The sequence below is a fragment of the Microcaecilia unicolor genome, chromosome 11 (assembly GCF_901765095.1).
Source record: "Microcaecilia unicolor chromosome 11, aMicUni1.1, whole genome shotgun sequence".
Classification (NCBI taxonomy): domain Eukaryota; kingdom Metazoa; phylum Chordata; class Amphibia; order Gymnophiona; family Siphonopidae; genus Microcaecilia; species Microcaecilia unicolor.
In genome coordinates, this window is record NC_044041.1 from 178,280,167 (window position 1) to 178,303,246 (window position 23,080).

At 45.4% G+C, this 23,080-nt stretch overlaps 1 protein-coding gene across 1 annotated transcript; it reads right to left on the reverse strand.

Moving 5' to 3' along the window:
* Positions 1-621: 621 nt before the first annotated feature.
* On the reverse strand, positions 622-22,248 carry LOC115480298 (calcineurin B homologous protein 2-like). Its single transcript, XM_030218882.1, has 6 exons — positions 22,091-22,248; positions 13,530-13,602; positions 9,802-9,882; positions 9,224-9,345; positions 1,906-1,967; positions 622-1,132 (listed from the first exon to the last, which is right to left on the reverse strand). Exons 1-6 carry the CDS (start codon positions 22,158-22,160, stop codon positions 1,004-1,006), a joined length of 537 nt encoding a protein of 178 aa, XP_030074742.1. The 5' UTR covers positions 22,161-22,248; the 3' UTR covers positions 622-1,003.
* Between the last annotated feature and the right edge of the window lie 832 nt (positions 22,249-23,080).

Here is a 23,080-nt window from a genome sequence, read left to right on the forward strand (position 1 = left end):
CCACATTCTCTGGCAAGGAGTTCCAGAGCTTATCTATTTGTTGAGGGGGGTGGGGGGGGGAGATATTTCCTCCTGTTTATGTAGAGGCCTGATATTGCAAGATCTGCAATTTCCTCAAAATCATGATTTAAGCTGGGCCTTATCACACTGCCATTTCTTACAACTTTGGTCATTTTGTCTGCTGCTCATCTTCAACTACATGAAGTTCATCCTGCAAGTTAGATGGGGTCCCAAACATGAGAGGTTTTCATTCACTGGCTCTCCAAGGTATGCAAATTAACTTATGCACAGAAACAGAGAAAATGAAGGCGGATAAAGACCATGTAGCCTAGCCAGTCTGCCCATCCATACCAACTACTGAGCTCTATAAACCTTTCCTATCCATTACAGATTCTCTGTGCTTGTCCCATACTTTCTTGAATTCAGATACAATTTTTGTCTTCACCACCTCCACTGGGAGACTGTTCCATACATCCACTACTTTCCATACAGAAATATTTCCTTAGACTACTCCTGAGTCTATCCCTTTTCATCTTCATCCTATGCCCCCTCGTTCCAGAGTTTCCTTTCAATTGAACGAGGCCTTGTGCCTGTGCATTTATGCCACAGAGGTATTTATATGTCTTATATTCATTATAGTTGTCCTGAAAACCAGATTCTTAAAAATGTGCCTCCAGGACATGATTGCAGATCTTTGCTTTACAGATCCTGTAATGCAGAAGGCTGGATGAAGAACTTGCTCCCACAGGATGAACCGGTTTCAAGGTTTGCAAAATGTCAAAACACAAGGAACTCAGTACCTCAGTTCAACCAGTATTGAGAGGTGAGGGGCTATTCCCCTCCCCCCTCCAGTTTCCATAACACTGAGGCATGAACAATCGTACTATGATCCCTTCACTATCACACCTGCAACCTTCGTTGTGTGACTGGAAGATGGCTTTGACCCATCGCTATGTACTGTGAATGGCACTGTGCCTTGCGCTTGTTTCACTGGCATCACAGATCAAACCTTTGCAAACTCTTCAAAGGAGATAGCGTTATCATTGTCCAGATCTGACTCTTGGATGGTCCTGTCTGCGATACACTCCAGCTGCTCATTGGTGACCTGCACACCGACCATCATCCGTAACACCTGTGCACCAAGATAGACATAGTCTCATTCCCTGTTATACTTTCCTGGTCTTGTGCTCCACCTGTGCTGAGCCCCCAGTGGCCACTCCAATCTGTTCACATTCCCCTGTCCCCAGGGCCGGTCTTAGGGCGAGGCAACCGCATAGGACCTCGCACTCAAGTGGGCCCCCGAGCGACACGCCTGACCTCCGCCCCAACCACCCGAGTTCTAGTCCCCCTCCCTCTGAATTTTAAAAAGTCATCTAAGTTACCTCGTCGGGGTTATGGCAGCAGTGAAAAGCATGCAAGCTGCTCGGCGCTTCAGGAGTCTTCCCTTCCCTCTCTCAGCTCTGGTCCCGCCCTTGCGGGAAACAGGAAATGAGGACGGGAGTCGGGACCAGAGCTGAGAGAGAGAAAGGAAGGCTCCTGAAGCGCCGAGCTCGCACGCTTTTCACTGCTGCTGTAACCCGACAAGGTAAGATGATTTTTAAAATTCGGAGGGAGGGCGGGAGGCCCCTGGAACTCGGAGGGGGGGGGGCCTTGGAGCTTACAGGGAGGAAGGGGGATGGTCCTGGAACTTGGAGGGAGGGAGGGAGGGGGGCCCTGGAGCTCAGAGGGAGGAGTGGCGGCCCTGGAGCTCAGAGGGAGGGGCCCTGGAGCTCGGAGGGGTGGAGCTAGGATGGGGACCCATCAAATTGGTCTGCACAGGGCCCCGCTCTTGCTAAGACCGGCCCTGCCTGTCCCCAGCCACCATGCACAGACTTCCTGCCCCACTATACTTGTGTGACTTCTTACCTGTAAAAGTTCATTCCTGGAAATCTTTCCATCTTTGTCCTGATCATACAGCTGAAAAGCAACTTTATAGAAAAAACAAACAAAAAAAAACCCTAATTTAAATAGCTGGAGAAATAAAGTCATCATCAAAGCACATGAAGACTCCATGCACAGAGTCCCATGGGAAGACTGAAGATCCAGGAAAACAGAGGCCCATACATGACTTTTTCATAGTTTCTTTGCTCTGTGAGGTGATTTATTACATAAAACTTTATAAGTTGATCAAGGCCTCTACTAAGTGAAGCAGAATTTAAATTCAGCTGATTAATAAGGCTTGTAGGGTAGGTATGTAGACAGTGAAGCTGTGCATTAGAGACATACTGAAGCTCAGTGCACAGTTTTCTAATGCACATGTAAAAAACGAAAATTGTATGTAAAATGTGTGTATGAAGAAACTGTGTTTTAAGCCTGTAAAATGTATTAGATATTTTCCTGTTTTAATTATGTCTGAAGTGTATTTCTCCTGTTTGGCCAGCAGATGGTGCATGTTTATGCTTAAAGCTGTTACAGAGGACTGACTTCTACTACTACTACTTATCACTTCTATAGCGCTACAAGGTATACGCAGTGCTGTACACCATACATGAAGACAGTCCCTGTTCAAAGAGCTGACTTCGCTTTCTTTTATTTGGCACACAGATAAATAGGAAGTGCCTGTAGTGATGTAACCAGTTTTTATTTGAAACTTGATTGTTCTGCGCTCTGATTGGCCTGGAGTTTTGAAATTACCCAGCAGTTGTTGCTGGCTCCGTCCTGGCTGTTGCTTCAGTCTTAGCCTGAAGAAGAGGGAGAGAGATCTGTTTGCTAAGTCTCTGTGAACAATTATATGTCCTGATTTTCCCAGGTACTGTTTAGACAGTATATAGATGTTTATTCTAATTGATCCATTTTTCAGTTACTTGTTACAGTTTGCACATTTTTGTTCTACTGTTCAATACTTGTTTGAGAATAAACACAATTGTTCATTTTGCCTGTCTGGACTGATAAATAATCATGGTGGTTTGTGTGTTAGGTCTGTAAGTGCTTTTCTGGGCACTGAGGGACCACTGGGAGTGTGGCCTCCACTAACCTAGAAATCACTGGGAATAATTTGGCAGCGGGAGACTCGCCCAGAAGCAGTTGTGACCCAGCCAGTGGGAGGAGGGTGCTAGTGTACGGCACAAGCGACAGGTCCAGGCAGACCTGAGCTGTGCTGGGGATAGACCCTCTGAGTGGCCACGCAGTAACCGCAGACGGATGGCTAGGCGTTTTGTGACAGTGTGCATAAATGCAGGAGAGCATACCAGTTGCTATGGAAACATGCCACCATAGGCATGAGTTAGCAACAGAATCGGTATTTTATGCAGAGATTGTACTGGCACCAGGTGGAGTGTTGCATGAGCATACATTTTGTGCATTAGATGTATTTGTTTAGAATGTCAAATGTTTTGATGCTGCTTTTAACTTCTAACCCTTATTCACTTGTTCAGAACCCTTATTTTATCATCCTCACCTTAATATTCCCTTATCTCTTGTTTGTCTGTCCTAATTAGATTGTAAGCTCTGTCGAGCAGGGACTGTCTCTTCATGTTCAAGTGTACAGCGCTGCGTACGTCTTGTAGTGCTATAGAAATGATAACTACTAGTAGTAGTAGTCTTTGGGATTCCGGAATCTTGCTGCTCTTTGGGGTTCTGCATGGAATCACTACTCTGTGGGATTCCGGAATCTTGCTACTTTTTGTCCTTATCCCTTATTTGTCTGTCCTAATTAGATTGTAAGCTCTGTCGAGCAGGGACTGTCTCTTCATGTTGAAGTGTACAGTGCTGTGTATGTGTTGTAGCGCTATAGAAATAAGTACTGGGATTCCGGAATCTTGCTGCTCTTTGGAGTTCTGCACAGAATCTTGCTACTCTTTGTCCTTATCCCTTATTTGTCCTGTTTGTCTGTCCTAATTAGATTGTAAGCTCTGTCAAGCAGGGACTGTCTCTTCATGTTCAAGTGTACAGCGCTGCGTACGTCTAGTAGCGCTATAGAAATGATAAATAGTAGTAGTAGTATATTTTGAAAATGTAAGTCTCAAACAAGCAAAATGTTAAATCTAGGCAGACTCAAATTATATATAAGAACTTCCCTCCCTAGATAATATATACATATAATCTGACCTTCAGAAGTGTCACTCGTGAGCTGTACTGCTTTCACTTAGATTCACACACCAAAGTCATCACGAGTCCGATTGAAGATGCTTTTCAATGCTTTTTAAAGTGTATTAATTTTAAATTATACATTTTAAAAAGTCTGAAAATGCTTTAGACTCGTGACGACTTTGGTGTGTGAATCTCAGTGAAAGCAGTACAGCTCACGCGTGACACTTCTGAAGGTCTGACGTATGCATTTATTATCAAAGAGTGAAGTTACTTATAAACAGTGCATTTTTTTCCCAGTGAAAAAGGTGCCGGTACTCAAATGCCAGGCCACCCTTCAGGGGTGGGGTGATCACTAAGGGACCCACCCCACAATAGCCAGGGCCCTGTTCACTAAGACGTGCTAGCATTTTTAGTGTGTGCTAATGCTAAAGACGCCCATATATTCCTATGGGTGTCTCTAGTGTTAGCAAGCACTAATTTTTAGCATGTGCTAAAAACATTAGTGTGCCTACAGCATGGCTTAGTAACCAGGGTCCATAATCTATGACAAGGTGGAATTGGTGTGTAGAGCCTGCACTCTTTCATTAAAACTTGGGGACCATGGGTCAATTTTAGCAGACAATAGAAAAGGTGCCGGTACTCAGTACCCCCCAAGAACCCCCTCAAAAAAAGCCCCGCTTATAAACATATATTCTGTGCATAAATAGTACTGGTATGGTATTCTGTAAGTGATCGTATTGACCATCATTTCATAGCCGTGCCCCTCCCCGACCTAACTTCAGATTTTGCAAAGGAATCACTTCAGCTTTTCATCCCCATGGCATTTAAAAAATATATATATACTAGTAAAAAAGCCCCGTTTCTGATGCAAATGAAACGGGGGCTAGCAATGTTTTCTTCTGTTTGCATGTGGGAGTGTGTGTGTCCCTGCCCTCTGGCCTCTCTCCCCTCCCCCTTCTGAGTCCTTCACTGTTACAGAGCCAGCATTTGATTTCCTGCTCTGCTGTTTTCCTTCACTGACTGTGTTACAGAGAGGGCGGGGCAGACACTCATAGGGAAACCGGATATCTCGCCCCCTTCACACTTCCGGCTGGAGGCTTCATAGAACGTTGGTGTTGCCTTTTATATATAGAGAGATTTTTGTCCACCCATTTCCCTTCAATAAAACAAGAAAAAGGGTAGTTCATGCTGGCACAAGAAAACAAAAACTGGTACAAACCCCTCAGCAAACGCTAGTGAGCTAACCTTTTACTGTACCTCAGACTATATGCTAAATTCTGTATAGAGCCTTTGGGTCATGTGTACTTCTTGCATCTGGGTTGTATAGGTAGCCTATCGTAATAACCCAAACTAATCCTATGAACCCAACTACCCAACACAATTCCCTATGTTTATCCTGTAACCCATCCCCCTCCCGCCTCCTCCACCCCTCTTCCAGTGCTCACCTACCCTTGCTCATACCTCTCCTACTTCCTTCACCCTTGTCCTTCTCTACCTACCTATCTCTTTTGTTACTCTGCTATACTTAACTTTTATTTTCTTTATCAATATTCTGTAATCCCTATTACTATGTAAGCCGCATTGAACCTGCTTTGAGTGGGAAAGCGCGGGGTACAAATGCAATAATAAATAAATAACTAATGCTTTCATTACCACGGGTTTAATAAGCAGTGTGCCAATGTCTACTGCAATCCATTCTTTGCACATGGTTTTCTTGTGTGCTAAACTCCTTTGTACAAGGGTTAAATAAAAAAAAATAATGCCTTCACTTCCATAATTCATCAACAGGTGGCATGTGTTCACTAGTTCTTTGAAATCTCTACCTTCACCTCAGTTGGCAAGAAGTGTCTCTGTGAAAAGGCTGTTTTTCTAGGGCTTTTGAACTGGAAGTACACAGTGATTGTGATTTAAGCAATGTGCTCTGATAGAATTTCTGACTGTTGAATGAGTCCCTCCAATTGACATTCACCACCGCATGCCGAATGTCTCGGCAATTTCCCTTGAATGATCCTCAGAATGTCCTTTACTGCTGTCATGGGATGTCAGCTTCATTTTTGATCACACAAAATCGGCCCTGTCTGGTCCACAACCTGCATGCAGCGATGAATTTCAATTGGAGGGACCCTTTCAACAGTCAGAAATTCTATCACATTAATGTTGCTTAAATCACACTAATAAGTGCAAACTGCATCCTTCCATTTCACAAGAAATAACAAAACAGCTTTTTTACAAAGACACCTCACCAACTGAGGTAAAAGAAGAGAATCCACAGAAAATGTGAACACGTAGTGCATTAGTATTGCTATCGATGAATTATGGAGGTGAAAGCATTACCTCCATTGCCCCTGGTACAAAATAAGTACCTAAATATATGTAAACCGCTTTGAATGTAGTTGCAAAAACCTCAGAAAGGCGGTATATCAAGTCCCATTTCCCTATTTGAGATTCTACATGGAATGTTGCTATTCCACTAGAAACATTCCATGTGGAAGCCTGCCCTTGCAGAGCAACGCAGCTGCGCAGGCTTCTGTTTCTGTGAGTCTGACGTCCTGCACGTATGTGCAGGACGTCAGGCTCACAGAAACAGAAGCCTGCGCGGCCGCATTGCTGATCTGCAAGGGCCGACTTCTACATGGAATGTTGCTAGTGGAGGAGTAGCCTAGTGGTCAGTGCAGTGGACTTTGATCCTGGGGAACTGAGTTTGATTCCCACTGCAGCTCCTTGTGACTCTGGGCAAGTCACTTAACCCTCCACTGCCCCTGGTACAAAATAAGTACCTGAATATATGTAAACCACTTTGAATGTAGTTGCAAAAAAACCTCAATAGAAATCAAACAAAATAAAACATGGAAAAGAAAATAAGATGATACCGTTTTTATTGGACATAACTTAATACATTTCTTGATTAGCTTTCGAAGGTTGCCCTTCTTCCTCAGATCGGAAATAAGCAAATGAAAGCCAATCAAGAAACGTATTAAGTTATGTCCAATAAAAAAGGTATCATCTTATTTTCTTTTCCATGTTTTATTTTGTTTGATATCTATTGATAACCTTAAGAGTGGACTAACACGGCTACCACACTCCTCTACTTAAAAAAACCTCAGAAAGGCGGTATATCAAGTCCCACTTCCCTACCTTTCATATAACCCTCATGCATAGGATTTCTATACTAATGCAGAAAATTGTGCACAGAACGTGTGCTAGCTAGGGAATACACAGGGAAGGGAACCCACAGTAACTGCAGGGATGGGAACAGAGCCTGCGGGGACGGGGACAAACTTTGTCCCTGTGCCATTTTCTACTTTGAAGCCTTTTTAATGAACTGGACCGTTATTCATGTTTGAGTGATACAGACTATGATATTTAGATTTTTTTGGAAAAACAAGCAAACATGCTGGCCACAACTAGCAAAATTTGCATGGGGGATCCTGTACATTCCTGCTACCCAGCACATCTAAGAAGACAAGTTGCTTGTTTTTATTATTGTTTTCTATTTGTGATTTATAAGCAACAGTTGCACAACATATTGTTCCTTTATGTACTTTAATAAAAAGATTTAAATATAAAATCATAAGTGTTCAAGGCTTCTGCAGATGAGGACAGAGTCCACGAGGATGGGGCACGGATGGATCAGAACCTGCAGGGACAGGGCCTGCGGGGATGGGGTGGGGATGGAGACAGAACCCATTGGGACGGGGTTTGTCCCTGTGTCGCTCTCTAATTTTAGCACATCAACCTCAATGTCTGTCAAAATGGGGCAACTCCCTCTGTGTTCTTTGTATATCTTTGTCAACTAGCTGCATAAAACAGCAGTGGACAAACACTGTTCTCAGTGGTAGTTTTCTATAATAACTAGTAAAAAAGGCCCGTTTCTGTAGGCAAGGAAACGGGCCTTAGGCAGGCAATTCCCCCCCCTTCCGCGAACCTGTCGTTCCCCCCCCCCCCCCCGTGCGAGCGAAAACTGCCGCCACCGCCGCCGTGTTGTTCTTCCCTTCCCGTAGGTTCTTCAATCATCTTGTCTGGAAGTTCCTTTGCTTGCGTCTGACTTCAGACGCACGGAGTTAAACTTTCTGAGAAGATGATTGAGGAACCCACCCGAAGGTAGTGCACAACAGCGGCGGGAGGGGGGTGTGTGGTTTTCGGCGTTCCGGGGGGGGATCGACAGGTTCGCGGGAGGGGTGGGTTTCGAGGGGGCCGTAGCGCGGGGGGGGGGGGGGGGGGGGGGGGTGACAGCTGATTCCGAGGCAGTAGGAGGAGTAGGGAAACACGCGCACTCCTCCTCTTGCCTTGGAATCAGCTGTGTTGACGTCAGTGACGTCCGTGCGTGTCTGCCTCGCAGACCACTTGCAGCCAGGGAGCCACAGGTCCCAAGCATAGAACGTTGGAGGTGAGAATTATATAGGATAATAAAAAGAACCAGACTGGGGCCAGTGGCAACTTCTGCCTTCCCAAAAAAAGTTCAAAAATGATCCAAGTTGGCACCAAATGGATTCAGGCCAGTAGACAATCACCACTGACTTTTTTTTTTTTGGGTGGGGGGGGGGGGGGGCGCGTCTGCTTTAATATGACAGGTGTTATTGTCCTGGGACTGAGAAATATCCAGAGTACCTGAATGTAACTCACCTTGAGCTACTACTGAAAAAGGTGTGAGCAAAATCTAAATAAATAAAAGATTCTAGAATTCTAAAGAATAACAAGATTCCATGCAGAATTTCAAAGTGTAGCAACATTCCATATAGAACCCCAAAGAGTAACAAAATTCTTTGGGGTGGAGGAGTGGCCTAGCGGTTAGAGCACCAGTCTTGCAATCCAGAGGTGGCCAGCTCAAATCCCATTGTTGTTCCTTGTGATCTTGGGCAAGTCACTTAACCCTCCATTGCCTCAGGTACAAACTTAGATTGTGAGCCCTCCTGGGACAGAGAAATATCCAGAGTACCTGAACATAACTCACCTTGAGCTACTACTGAAAAAGGTGTGAGCAAAATCTAAATAAATAATAAATAAATTGTCCCAAACAGGTCTTTGTTAGAATCTGTCACTAAACCCATCCACAGTAAACCTTCCACAATCTTGGATTCCACAGTCTACTGCTGCTACCAATGGCTCCGCCCTGGCTATCTGCAACACTTCGTGCCCTGATTTTCTCACCACTCACATTTCAGTTTGTTTCTCCGGCTGTTAATAGGCTCCTGAGAGCTGGGGTCTTTTGGTTTATCTTCTTCAATCGGGCGAAAATGAGCCAGGATGTGAATGAAGGATCGAAAATCCAAAGAATCACTGGCAGGAGAGAAAGACGGAACAATTATTACATACACAAAAGCTGAAAGGTGGTGGGGAAGAAGACGGCGAAGGTCTCCGGCTCAGCCTGGTGCATCTGCTACAGTAAACAGCGGAGTCCTCCTGATCACCAGTGGACAGTACAGGGTAGTTAATTACGACACCTGCTGCAGCACTGAAGCCTTCCCATTTGCTTCGTACATTGCATGCACAGTAGATATCAGTAGAAAAAGATCATTCAGCTCACTCACTCTGCTCAGTTATTCCCTACCTGTACTTTTCCTGCTGAAGAGATTTCCCAGCCGTCAGCCAACCAATCTGACCAGCTAGGCTTCTGGGCTACTGAGTCCTAGATACAGATATCTCTTGATTTGTCTCCCCCCCCCCCCCCCCCCCCCATTTTGTGTGTCACCCCATCACCAACCATATGATTTTAAAAACAAAGTTCAGGCTGACCTGTTCTCAAAGAATGCATTGATGATCCTGTCACACAAAGGGTTAACAGCCAGCTCTCCAATGCAGAGGAAATTCTCTTTGCTGGAAAGGATGATACAGCTTGTTAGGAATGATCAAGGTGATTTTCAAAACAGCAGACCCCCTCCCCCCTCCATGTACAGTTTTGAAAATCAGACTTATGTTTAGGGAAGAAATGTCTAAGAGGCTGATTCTCAAAACATACTCCAAACCCACCTCCCCACTCCCCCCCGTTTTCTGTTGATGGCTCTCTCATTCTCCCTGTCTCCTCAGCTCGAAACCTTGGGGTCATCTTTGACTTCTCTCTCCTTCTCTGATCATATCCAGCAGATCGCCAAGACCTGTCGTTTCTTTCTTTACAACATCCGTAAAATCCGCCCCTTTCTTTCCGAGCACTCTACCAAAACCTTCATCCACACCCTTGTCACCTCTCGTTTAGACTACTGCAATCTGCTTTTTGCTGGCCTCCCACTTAGTCACCTCTCCCCTCTCCAGTCGGTTCAAAACTCTGCTGCCTGTCTCGTCTTCCACCAGGGTCGCTTTACTCATACTACCCCTCTCCTCAAGACCCTTCACTGGCTCCCTATCCGTTTTCGCATCCTGTTCAAACTTCTTCTACTAACCTATAAATGTACTCACTCTGCTGCTCCCCAGTATCTCTCCACACTCGTCCTTCCCTACACCCCTTCCCGTGCACTCCGCTCCATGGATAAATCCTTCTTATCTGTTCCCTCTCCACTACTGCCAACTCCAGACTTCGCGCCTTCTGTCTCACTGCACCCTACGCCTGGAATAAACTTCCTGAGCCCCTACGTCTTGCCCCATCCTTGGCCACCTTTAAATCTAGACTGAAAGCCCACCTCTTTGACATTGCTTTTGACTCGTAACCACTTGTAACCACTCGCCTCCACCTACCCTCCTCTCTTCCTTCCTGTACACATTAATTGATTTGATTTGCTTACTTTATTTTTTGTCTATTAGATTGTAAGCTCTGTGAGCAGGGACTGTCTTTCTTCTATGTTTGTGCAGCGCTGCATACGCTATAGAAATGCTAAATAGTAGTAGTAGTAGTAGTAGTGTTAAGGCCAGTTAGTTCTGGAATAGCATGCATATTAACAGTGGCGTAGCTACAGGTGGGCCTAGGTGGGTTGGGGCCCACCCACTTAGGGTTCAGGCCCACCCAACAGTAGCACATGTTTAGCAGTAGCTAGTGGGGATCCCAAGCTCCGCCAGCTGAAAACGTCCCCCTGATGGTAACAAAAACGCTGCTCTCCACGATTCTGGCACCTGCGCATGCTCAGTTTTCAGCACATGCCTGCTGCAGACTGCCAAAGTGGAGAGAAGCATTTTCCCACCAGCTGAGATATTTTTTTTGGTGGGAGGGGGAGAATGCTTGGTGGCCACCCACTTCTTGCCTAGGCCCACCCAAAATCTGGCTACGGCCCCTGGCATATTAATCTGTGCTCACAGGGCACAAAACAAACTCTGCTCTTACTGCTCCTCGGAGCTGACACAGGGGGTTTTGAAGAGTGGATTTCTTTTGATTTTTTTTTTCCAATTTAAAATCTGATTTCTTTTACAAGTGGAAGAAAGCTCGTGCAAGTCTGTAAGCTCCAGTACTGGAGAAAGAAATGTGCACAAGTCCGAGCAAACCTGAAAGTGAAAAGCACACAGTGGTGCCTGTTTTCTGCGCTTACATGTAAACCTTCCAAGTAAAGAAAAACTGAAAAGCTTATATTTAAAGGTGCAGAGGAGTGGTGCCAATATGGGCTTCACTTTCAGGTTTGCTTGGCGCATATGCACAAGAACTGCACATACCGTGCAATTCAGCACTTAACCGTATAGGTTAACTGAATAAATGGGACCATCTAAAACACAGTCCTATCTTTATCCAGTTCAATATATTGCACTTAACTTATCCCAGCTGACTCTGTACCACATATCTTGTTCCTATCATATATCTGCACTTGGTCCCTCAGCTATATGGTAGGCTGTATTGTAGAAACTATTTAGCATCATATCTATATTAGTTTAACGTTCTAATGCATGCTTATTAAGTGTATCATTAGTGTTATGCTAACGTTGCATTATGTCTGATATTTGAATTCCAATGTTGTTAAATGTGTATATTTTTGATACTGTTTCACGGTAGTTCTATTATTAGGTTTCAATTTACTGTTTTCAACTTTACCTCATTTATTGTATTTATGTTTATTCTTGGTTATTTTACTATTGTTATGCTGTTAACAAAATTGTAAGTTTTATGTTAAACTGTGCCTGCTGTACACCGCCTTGGGTGAATCTCTTCATAAAGGTGGTTAATAAATTCCAATCAATCAATAAATAAAATTCTGCAAATGCGCTAAGCACATTCTCCCCCTTGCTTTAGCTTTTTACATGCATATAATTTGAATACTGTTTCCTTTGATCATTGCTGAGCTAGTTTTCTGCACTGTTCCTGTGGTATGCGCGGTTGCCTTTAGCGTGGAAGTTCTGAGCGTCGGCCCCTAAGTGTGCATCTGTTGAAAATGTAAGGTTGGTGAGCACATATTATACACAGCTCTAAAATGGCTCTTCATGTAAAACAAGTTTGCATATTATGGAATTTTACTGAATCCCACTTAACCCGCATATGCCTTACTGAAGTTCTTATTTTGGTTATGGTGCGGGATATAAATTCCAAGTTAAATTCTATTATGTGAGTTAGCCATCTTCTATACAGGTAGAAGAACTAAGTCTTTCAAAATTGACTCCTATATTCTTATAGTTAGATGAAACTTTAGGTGTTTAGCATGTACCAAAAATATAACCTAATTTATATGCGCCCAGAGCTATCTCACTTAAATACAGGAGGAGTAGCCTAATGGTTAGTGCAGTGGCCTGAGAACCTGGGGAACCGGGTTCATTTCCCACTGTGGCTCCTTGTGACCCTGGAGAAGTCACTTAAACCTCCATTGTCTCAGGTACAAAACTTAGATTGCGAGCCCACTAGGAACAGAGAAAGCACCTGTAGATTAGATGTAATTTCCTTTGGTTCTACACAGAAAAGCAGTAAATCAAATCAATGACGTTTTAACTTGCTTGTCCCCAATATATTCTTGTTGGCTGGGCATCGTAACTTAGTCACCACTCATTAGGGTATGTTGCCAGAGATAGAGGCCAGAGTGTTGGAGATTGATTTTCTCATTTATCAAAGCTGATATGCTATCACAAGGGTAGGGTAGGGCAGGGCAGGGCTAACATATGGGGAAGGGAGCAGGGTACTGGAGGGGGTGGGGTTACACTAGTACATAAGTACTGCCACGCTGGGAAAAGACCAAAGGTCCATCAAGCCCAGCACTCTGTCTCCGACAGCGACCAATCCAGGCCCCAAGAACCTGGCAAAAACCCAGAATTTAATAACGATCAATGGACTTTTCGTTCAGGAATCTGTCCAGACCCCTTTTAAACTCAGCAAGGCCAGCTGCCGTCACTACCTTCTCCGGCAATGAGTTCCAGAGTCTAACCACGCGCTGAGTAAAGAAAAGCTTTCTCTGATTTGTTTTAAACCTACCACATTCTAATTTCATCTTGTGTCCCCTGGTTCTACTATTGTTAGAAAGCGTAAACAAACGCTTCACATCTGTCTGCTCTATCCCGCTCATTATTTTGTAGACCTCTATCATCACCCCTCAGCCGCCTTTTCTGATTGTCCCTCAGAGCAACCTTACCTAAGGTAGCCTTTGTCTTCTTTGTCTAGTGCTCTGAAGCGATGGTGCAGGCGGACAATGTTGGCCTGAGAAACTGCGAACAAGAGAAGCATTTAACTGTTAACTCTGCAAATAAAATTCCCCAAATCAAACAGGGTGCACTGGAGTGGGGGGATAATGCAAGATAGATGAGGCCTAATTTTCTTAGGGGCTGATTCTGTGGGAAAGTTTCTACTGCAATTCACATTAATATAAATTTGAAGGGTTTTGCATAGTAAATAATGCAAATTTAGTTGCTTGCTTTGTGCATGTACCTAATTTCGTTCTTTTTGTAGTTTATAGGGTGCAGGACCTCAGGTTAAGGATGTGGAGGAGAAAGAGGTGATCTCAGAAATGGAGAAAGGAAACGGAGGGAGGATTGGAGATAGGGGGAGATGCAGATTTGAGATGGAAGAGGGGATGGAGGTGTATCTCCTGGCTCCAGCCCTATTCCGCCTCTTCCTAATCCTCAGCCTCTCTTCCCCGACCCCCTTCCACACTCCCTGGCCCTCTCACTTCTTGTCTCAGGTGCCTTCCACTGCCTGCTAACCAGGTACTATTATAGACACTCATACACCTGTCCCTTTGAACCTTTTTTTTCACACATTAAAATCCATCCCCATGCCTTCCTCTCCTGCCCTGATTGGGCTTGGGGGAGGAGTAGAAAGGTGCTTTGGGCTGCATTTGCCTGCCTGGCACCTGACTGTTATTGTGAACCATGCAGCTGCTGTTGGCTCCTTCAGCATTAGGGGAAGGTTTTATAAACGTGAACCCTGCCCAACCTGCCCCCCTCCCCGACCCAATCCCCATTCCCCCTGGTAACTCCACATGATCTGGCTAATTCAGCGGGAGGGGCCAGATTTTGCAGCCTTTCCTTCAACCACGGAGTTGCTAATAATGATTCTTTCATCAATGATGAAAGATCATTTCTTTAATGTTTCACTGATGACCAATCAGAACGAAGTGGTTTTGCTCCAAAGTAAAAATTCTAGGCAGTGAGAGGACCTTTTCAGGAATGATAGGTTAAGCAGAGGGATTGGCTGGGGAGGCAAGTATGGGGGAAGAAGAAGAATTCATAAGGTAGAGGGTGGTGGTGAAGGAAAACCCAAGGGTAGAGAGGGGTAATCTTTGAATGGTAAAGATACCTAATAAAGATAAGAATAGTTGAAACTAAGGTTAAATAGAAATGATTTGAGAGATGTAGAATCTTAATCGACGTAAATATCTTTACATGCATATGGTATTTGGAAAAAAAATGAGTTTTCACGTTGGACTGGTACAAGAAGGATAACTGAGAGACGATTGTAGTTAAGGTACAAGTAGTTGATTGTTTTGCAAACAATAAACAAAAATGCATTGTCACAGTCACGCTCAAGACTAGCTTCAATATATGTGTCTGTTCCTTCCTCCCCTAATAACTTAATAATTTTTTAAGTGTTATTTCATTCAAATGTCCTCACACAGTACAGAACTTAGTGGCCTCTGGTTCAAAGCTTTTGTGTGTCCTCGATGTTTCCAACACTTAGAATCTCTTCCTCTCTATTTCATCTAGGGCAGCTCAGCTCAGTTGAAATCTGAAGTAGATAAGGGTACATTGGGAAATCATTTTTTGCCTAAGCATTTATAAAGCTGCCCTGCTATTGGTTGATGCCTATGGTCAGCTGATTTCATTTGCTCCCTAGTTTCCTATAGGAAAAACCATTGTCTATATTGAACAATGTACCTATTGCACAGAAATTCCTATAATTCACATCAGGCAGGGCCTGAAAAAAGCTCCAAAAGTTAGCCAAGAAATGATTCAGCTTATTTTTGAGGTAACCTTTATTTCCATATGCCAGAAATGGAAATTAGGCATCATGAAATGATTATCTTTGGGTCAAATTCATAAGGAGTTACTCATTCACTGGTGACTGATAAACATACAATTCTGCTGGATATTTTCAGCAACTATATGGATAAAGTTGGGCTGAAAATCCCACTGTACAGTTAATTTTTCAGCCCTTGCTCTACCCTTATCTAGCTAGCAACAATATTCAGCTGCTGTCCTGATAAGATTGATGTTTAGTTTAGGCTTAAAACTCAATGAGTAACGGCAGTCTCTGCACTGTCCCTCTCATTCTATAATCTTAGTGCTTACATGTGTGAAAGTAACATTTACAAGTGTAAATGCACTGTGCACACTCAGTGGTATTCTTGAAGGTGAGTGCACTGGGCACAAGGTGCAGACCTGCAAAGGGGCATTTTCATAGGGGGAGACATACGCACGGGTCCCATACTTATGTGCGTAGTATAAATTGCTAGTAAAAGAGGCCCGTTTCCGACAGAAAGAAATGGGCGCTAGCAAGGTTCCACGCCTCCCTCCCTACCTCCCTCTCTCCTCCAAGTTCCAGCCCCCCTCCCCTCAGATTTCCTTGCCCCCTCCCTCCCTCTCCTCCGAGTTCCAGGCACCCCTCCTCTTCAAGTTCCAGGACCCCCTCCCACCCTTCCCCTTTGAGTTCCTGGACCCCCTCCCTCCCTCCCCTCCGAGTTACACGCCCCCCTCTCCTCTGAGTTCCAGACCCCCGCGCCTCCCACCCTCTCTCTCCCTCCCCTCCGAGTGCAAGCATGACCTTTCCTCCGGCAGCCCCTCACCTTCCTAAGTGCCGGCTGTAATTTAAAAATTCTTACCTCGGGGTCCAGTGTCAGCAGTGAAGGTGAGCGGCGCTTCAGACTGCCTTCCCATCTGTCTCAGCTCTGCCTCTGGTCCCGCGGGACGGCAGTCTGAAGCGCCGCTCGCTTTCACTGCTGACGCTGGACCCTGAGGTAAGAATTTTTAAATTACAGCTGGCACGCAGGAAGGCGAGGGGCTGCCAGAGGAAAGGTCGTGCTTGCACTCGGAGGGGGTGCGTCCTGCAACTCGAAGGGGAGGGGGCCTGTAACTCGGAGGGGAGGGAGGGAGGTAGGGGGGCATGGAGCTCGGAGGAGAGGGGGGAGGAGGAGAGGGGGTGATTCTCTACTCACCTCCAATGTTCTGTGGCTGGCTGGTGCTGGCTTCCCTTCCCTCTCACTGATCTGCCCTCTGACATCATCGCCAGGGCGGACCAATGGGAAGTGTGTTACGAACCCAGGCATCCAGACGGAGGTGCAAATTATATAGGATGTGCTAAACGCCACATTTATGCCTGCCTTTTACAGGGCATAAGTGCTAAATGGTGGCACCCAAATGCCAGTTTACGCTGTTTTCTGTAACCGAATTTGGGTGTCCGATGCCATTATAGAATTTGTTCTCAGTACTCAGCATTTATCCGCACAAATTTGGGTAACTTTCATAGAACTGCCTCAAAGTAATATAGTAGATGACAGCACAGTCCATCCAGTCTGTCTAATACGATAAACATATATAATCTTGATCTGTCCTTGCCATTTTCAGGGCACACACCGTAGAAGTCTGCCTGGCACTGGTCTTACTCCCAACTATTCATTCAGCGCCACTGACTATCAAATCAAATCTTGTACATACTAATATCCCTTTTCAGGGTTCATTGTGGTTTACATTTTAGGTGTGACAAAAGCAGAAACTGTTAGTGTAATTATGATGAGACAAAAGATTATTGTAGGGATGTGTGATGGATGGTATGTGGAGACAGAGGCAGCAAGATAGAAGTCTTGGAATGGATCCTCAGGAGCTTAGTCAAGATCGGGAGGCGGGGATAGTGCGGGGCAGACTTATACGGTCTGTGCCTGTGCCAGAGCCGGTGGTTGGGAGGTGGGGCTGGTGATTGGGAAGCGGGACTGGTGGTTGGGAGGCGGGGATAGTGCTGGCAGACTTGTACGGTCTGTGCCAGAGCTGGTGGTTGGGAGGTGGGGTTGGTGATTGGGAGGCGGGGCTGGTGATTGGGAGGCGGGGCTGGTGGTTGGGAGGCGGGGATAGTGCTGGCAGACTTGTACGGTCTGTGCCAGAGCTGGTGGTTGGGAGGTGGGGCTGGTGATTGGGAGGCAGGGCTGGTGGTTGGGAGGCGGGGATAGTGCTGGCAGACTTGTACGGTCTGTGCCAGAGCCGGTGGTTGGGAGGCAGGGCTGGTGGTTGGAAGGTGAGGATAGTGCTGGGCAGACTTATACGGTCTGTGCCAGAGCCGGTGGTTGGGAGAAGGGGCTGGTGGTTGGGAGGTGGGGATAGTGCTGGCAGACTTGTACGGTCTGTGCCAGAGCCGGTGGTTGGGAGGCAGGGCTGGTGGTGGGGAGGTGAGGATAGTGCTGGGCAGACTTATACGGTCTGTGCCCTGAAGAGCACAGGTACAAATCAAAGTAGGGTATACACAAAAAGCAGCAAATATGAGTTATCTTGTTGGGCAGACTGGATGGACCGTGCAGGTCTTTTTCTGCCGTCATCTACTATGTTACTATGTAAGTCATAACAGAAGCACTGAGGCAGGTTGTCTCTTCAAATGGATATATTTATTATTAATTTATTTATTAGGATTTATTTACTGCCTTTTTGAAGGTGTTCACTCAAGGCGGTGTACAGTAAGAATAGATCAAACATGAGCAATAGGCAATTAGAGCAGTAAAAATATTGGAACAACAGTACAAAGTATGGCATGGTATACTACTTGCAATGACAACACAATATGTACTAGAACATTATAATTGGTAGTGAAGGGTAAGGCAAAGCTGTTAACATATAGATGGGTAAGAAAGTAGGAAGAAATAGAACGTAAGGTGACTGATTTGAAGAAAGTTGCAAATGGAGGAGTGGATAAACACGTCCCGCTGCAGTATGTGCAGCCCGAGTCACTCCTTGTGTGTGTGAGTGAGACTAACAAGTTAGTTACTTCTCCCATTAAAGGCTTGGTTGAACACACATAAGGCAAAGAAATAAATACATGTAAGACATACCAAGGGCCAGTCACCATTGGACCAGGTGAGGAATTGGCTCAGGGCGCCAGCCATAAAGAGTGCCAAAATCCCCAGTTTCTGATGTCGCTGCCAGTGCCTCACCGGCTACGGTAGACTGGTTCTTGGTATTTCTTACATGTATTTATTTCTTTGCCTCATGGGTGTTTTATATCCACTTGCAGGGGCAAGCTGCCTCAGTGCGTCTGTTATGATTTCTAGCCTGCTGTCTTGGGATGTCACCTTGCCTCACCAATCTAATGCATTTTTTTGAGGGGGTAAGCAAACATGTGGACAATGGGGAGCCGGTTGATATTGTATATCTGGATTTTCAGAAGGCGTTTGACAAAGTGCCGCACGAAAGACTCCTGAAGAAATTGCAGAGTCATGGAATCGGAGGTAGGGTATTATTATGGATTAAGAACTGGTTGAAAGATAGGAAGCAGAGAGTAGGATTGCGTGGCCAGTATTCTCAGTGGAGGAGGGTAGTTAGTGGGGTCCCGCAGGGGTCTGTGCTGGGTCCGTTGCTTTTTAATGTATTTATAAATGACCTAGAGATGGGAATAACTAGTGAGGTAATTAAATTCGCCGATGACACAAAATTATTCAGGGTCGTCAAGTCGCAGGAGGAATGTGAACGATTACAGGAGGACCTTGCGAGACTGGGAGAATGGGCGTGCAAGTGGCAGATGAAGTTCAATGTTGACAAGTGCAAAGTGATGCATGTGGGTAAGAGGAACCCGAATTATAGCTACGTCTTGCAAGGTTCCGCGTTAGGAGTTACGGATCAAGAAAGGGATCTGGGTGTCGTCGTCGATGATACGCTGAAACCTTCTGCTCAGTGTGCTGCTGCGGCTAGGAAAGCGAATAGAATGTTGGGTGTTATTAAGAAGGGTATGGAGTCCAGGTGTGCGGATGTTATAATGCCGTTGTATCGCTCCATGGTGCGACCGCACCTGGAGTATTGTGTTCAGTACTGGTCTCCGTATCTCAAAAAAGATATAGTAGAATTGGAAAAGGTACAGCGAAGGGCGACGAAAATGATAGTGGGGATGGGACGACTTTCCTATGAAGAGAGGCTGAGAAGGCTAGGGCTTTTCAGCTTGGAGAAGAGACGGCTGAGGGGAGATATGATAGAAGTGTATAAAATAATGAGTGGAATGGATCGGGTGGAGGTGAAGCGACTGTTCACGCTATCCAAAAATACTAGGACTAGAGGGCATGAGTTGAAGCTACAGTGTGGTAAATTTAAAACGAATCGGAGAAAATTTTTCTTCACCCAACGTGTAATTAGACTCTGGAATTCATTGCCGGAGAACGTGGTACGGGCGGTTAGCTTGACGGAGTTTAAAAAGGGGTTAGATAGATTCCTAAAGGACAAGTCCATAGACCGCTATTAAATGGACTGGAAAAATTCCTCATTTTTAGGTACAACTTGTCTGGAATGTTTTTACGTTTGGGGAGCGTGCCAGGTGCCCTTGACCTGGATTGGCCACTGTCGGTGACAGGATGCTGGGCTAGATGGACCTTTGGTCTTTCCCAGTATGGCACTACTTATGTACTTATGTACTTATGGGTTGTAACATCACAGGCTGCAAGGCTGAAAAGGAGGGAGGAAGACTTTTGATACCTGGAGGCATATTTTCAAAGACTTACAAAATTCCATAGGTTACCATGTAATTTTGTAAGTCTAAGGGCTTTGAAAAAGAGCCCCAAGGTCCCTAATTCTGAAACAATGGTGACTAGGCTGAGCTTCTTCCAACTTCCACCAGAGCCTGAAAAATGCCATCAAATGGCTGCTGTGGATGAAACTTTGCATGCACTGTCACCTGGCTTCACCTCTCAGGAATCAAGTCCAGATGGAGCTGCCATGACTGATTCTATTGCATTAGTCAACAGTTGTGTGGAGATGCAGGGCTGGTTTAACCATTAGGCAGACCAGGCAGTTGCCTTGGGTAGCCAACAGCAGGTGCAATCAAAGCAAAAACAATAGGTGCTTGTCTGACATTGCTGTCTGGATGTCTCAACGCCACCTGAAATTAAACATGACCAAAACCGAGCTTCTCATTTCCCCCCCCCCCCCCAAACCCACCTCCCCACTTCCCCCGTTTTCTATTTCTGTTGATGGCTCTCTCATTCTCCCTGTCTCCTCAGCTCGAAACCTTGGGGTCATCTTTGACTCTTCTCTCTCCTTCTCTGCTCATATCCAGCAGATCGCCAAGACCTGTCAGTTTCTTTCTTTACAACATCCGTAAAATCCGCCCCTTTCTTTCCGAGCACTCTACCAAAACCCTCATCCACACCCTTGCCACCTCTCGTTTAGACTACTGCAATCTGCTTCTTGCTGGCCTCCCACTTAGTCACCTCTCCCCTCTCCAATCGGTTCAAAACTCTGCTGCCCGTCTCGTCTTTCGCCAGGGTCGCTTTACTCATACTACCCCTCTCCTCAAGTCGCTTCACTGGCTCCCTATCCATTTTCACATCCTGTTCAAACTTCTTCTACTAACCTATAAATGTATTCACTCTGCTGCTCCCCAGTATCTCTCCACACTCGTCCTTCCCTACACCCCTTCCTGTGCACTCCGCTCCATGGATAAATCCTTCTTATCTGTTCCCTTCTCCACTACTGCCAACTCCAGACTTTGCGCCTTCTGTCTCGCTGCACCCTACGCCTGGAATAAACTTCCTGAGCCCCTACATCTTGCCCCATCCTTGGCCACCTTTAAATCTAGACTGAAAGCCCACCTCTTTAACATTGCTTTTGACTCCTAACCACTTGTAACCACTCGCCTCCACCTACCCTCCTCTCCTCCTTCCTGTACACATTAATTGATTTGATTTATTTTTTGTCTATTAGACTGTAAGCTCCTTGTAGCGCTATAGAAATGCTAAATAATAGTAGTAGGTCCTAACAGCCACACACAGTTCAAAAGAACAATTAGCACATAGTTTTACAGTGGGCAATTTCTGAAATATATATAAAATTATGGCAACTGTCTATTATCTCCATACACGGGACCACACAAAACAGAGTTTTATATTTAAAAAAGTACGATGTCCTATTATACTTGTTCGGGGTGGGGTGGTGTTAGGGCAGTGGTCCCCAAACCTGGCGCTGGAACCACCCCAGTCAGTCAGGTTTTCAGGATAGCCACAATAAATATGTATGAGAAAGATTTGCATACAGTTTCTCTTATGAATATTTATTGTGGCTATCCTGAAAACATGACTGGCTGGGCTAATCATGATTGTTCAGTTTTATTATCAAAAATCTCTGGGGAGAGGGAGGTTTAGGGGGCCTGACCAATAAGCGAGGTGGGGGCTGCATAAAGCTGAAGATTCCTCCTTAACCCCTGCACCAGCCCTCGGGAGATATGAGGGCTGGCAGCCTGGCATAAGAAAACGGAAGTTTTGTTAGGATTTTGTTGGCTGTGAGCCGGGGCAGAGCAGTGCCTTATGCAGAGGGACACTGCAGGAGAGCAAATTCACCAGATGTTTGCAAGCCAAACATCTGCTCTCTCGCAACCCCCCACCCAGGCAGCTGTAGACGATCCCCCATATTTACGTTTGCGTGCACATTCCCCGCATTCCTGACTACTCCCCCTTTACTTAACAGAAATTAAGGCTGGCACCTCTTCCGATTTTATCCGGAAAATAAGGCGCATACTCACAGCCTGTCTCCTTCTTGATTGCTTCAATTTCTGGGATTTTAGAAGCATGGTGGGAGCCTTGAGACCCCATGTTACACACTGCTGTGCTCTCTGGACAGTGCCAAGTCCAGCTCCTCAGCCTGTTCCCTCTCACACCCGCTGTCCGGGATTAAACTTTACTCAATTACATTGCTGGGAGGGGGGAGGAATCAGTGAGTGATAGACAACCAGAATCCACCAATCCTAGAGCTTGGGGGCAGAGCTTTGCTTGTTCTTTTAAGGTAGTCCTGCTTCTCCCTTGGAAACCGGGGAAGGATCCGAGCTGCCAACTAGATTATATGGGATCCCGAGCGAGGAGGGGGTTCTGGAACGTGTGGAGGAGTGGTGCCAGCCACAGGGACCAACATGGTGGAGAGCAACAGCTGATGGGAGCTGGAATTAGGATGGTCTGCTTTTCACTGGGACACTCTAAGCCAATACCTGCCTCTCTACTACTACTATAAATCACTTCTGTAGCGCTACCGGTCGTACGCAGCGCTTTACAATTGAACATGAAGAAGACAGTCCCTGCTCAAAAGAGCTTACAATCTAAATCAGGACAAACAGACAGGATCAATATAGGATAAAGGAAGGACAGACAGCATAGCCAGGCCTTGGTGGCCCAACTGTTTGGGGAGGCTAAAGGGGGCGGGGTTAGGGGTAGGGCCAGGGTGGAGCTTAAATCCATAATTGTCTGAAAACACACAGAAAAAAAAATAAAAATAAAAGCCACAATTAATACCTTTTATTAAAATTTAGATATTAGATATGTATCATATGTCAAAGAACAAAGAGGTTGCTCAAAGCATATACTAACCACAATCGCTCAACTGCAAAACACTATGCACAACTTTGTGCAAAAACACACTCAGAACCTTACTGTACCATAAATATTACACTGGGCAGAACCTAATACACCAATATACCACCCATGCGGAAAATGCAGACCGTCAACAGTATGAAACAAGGGAT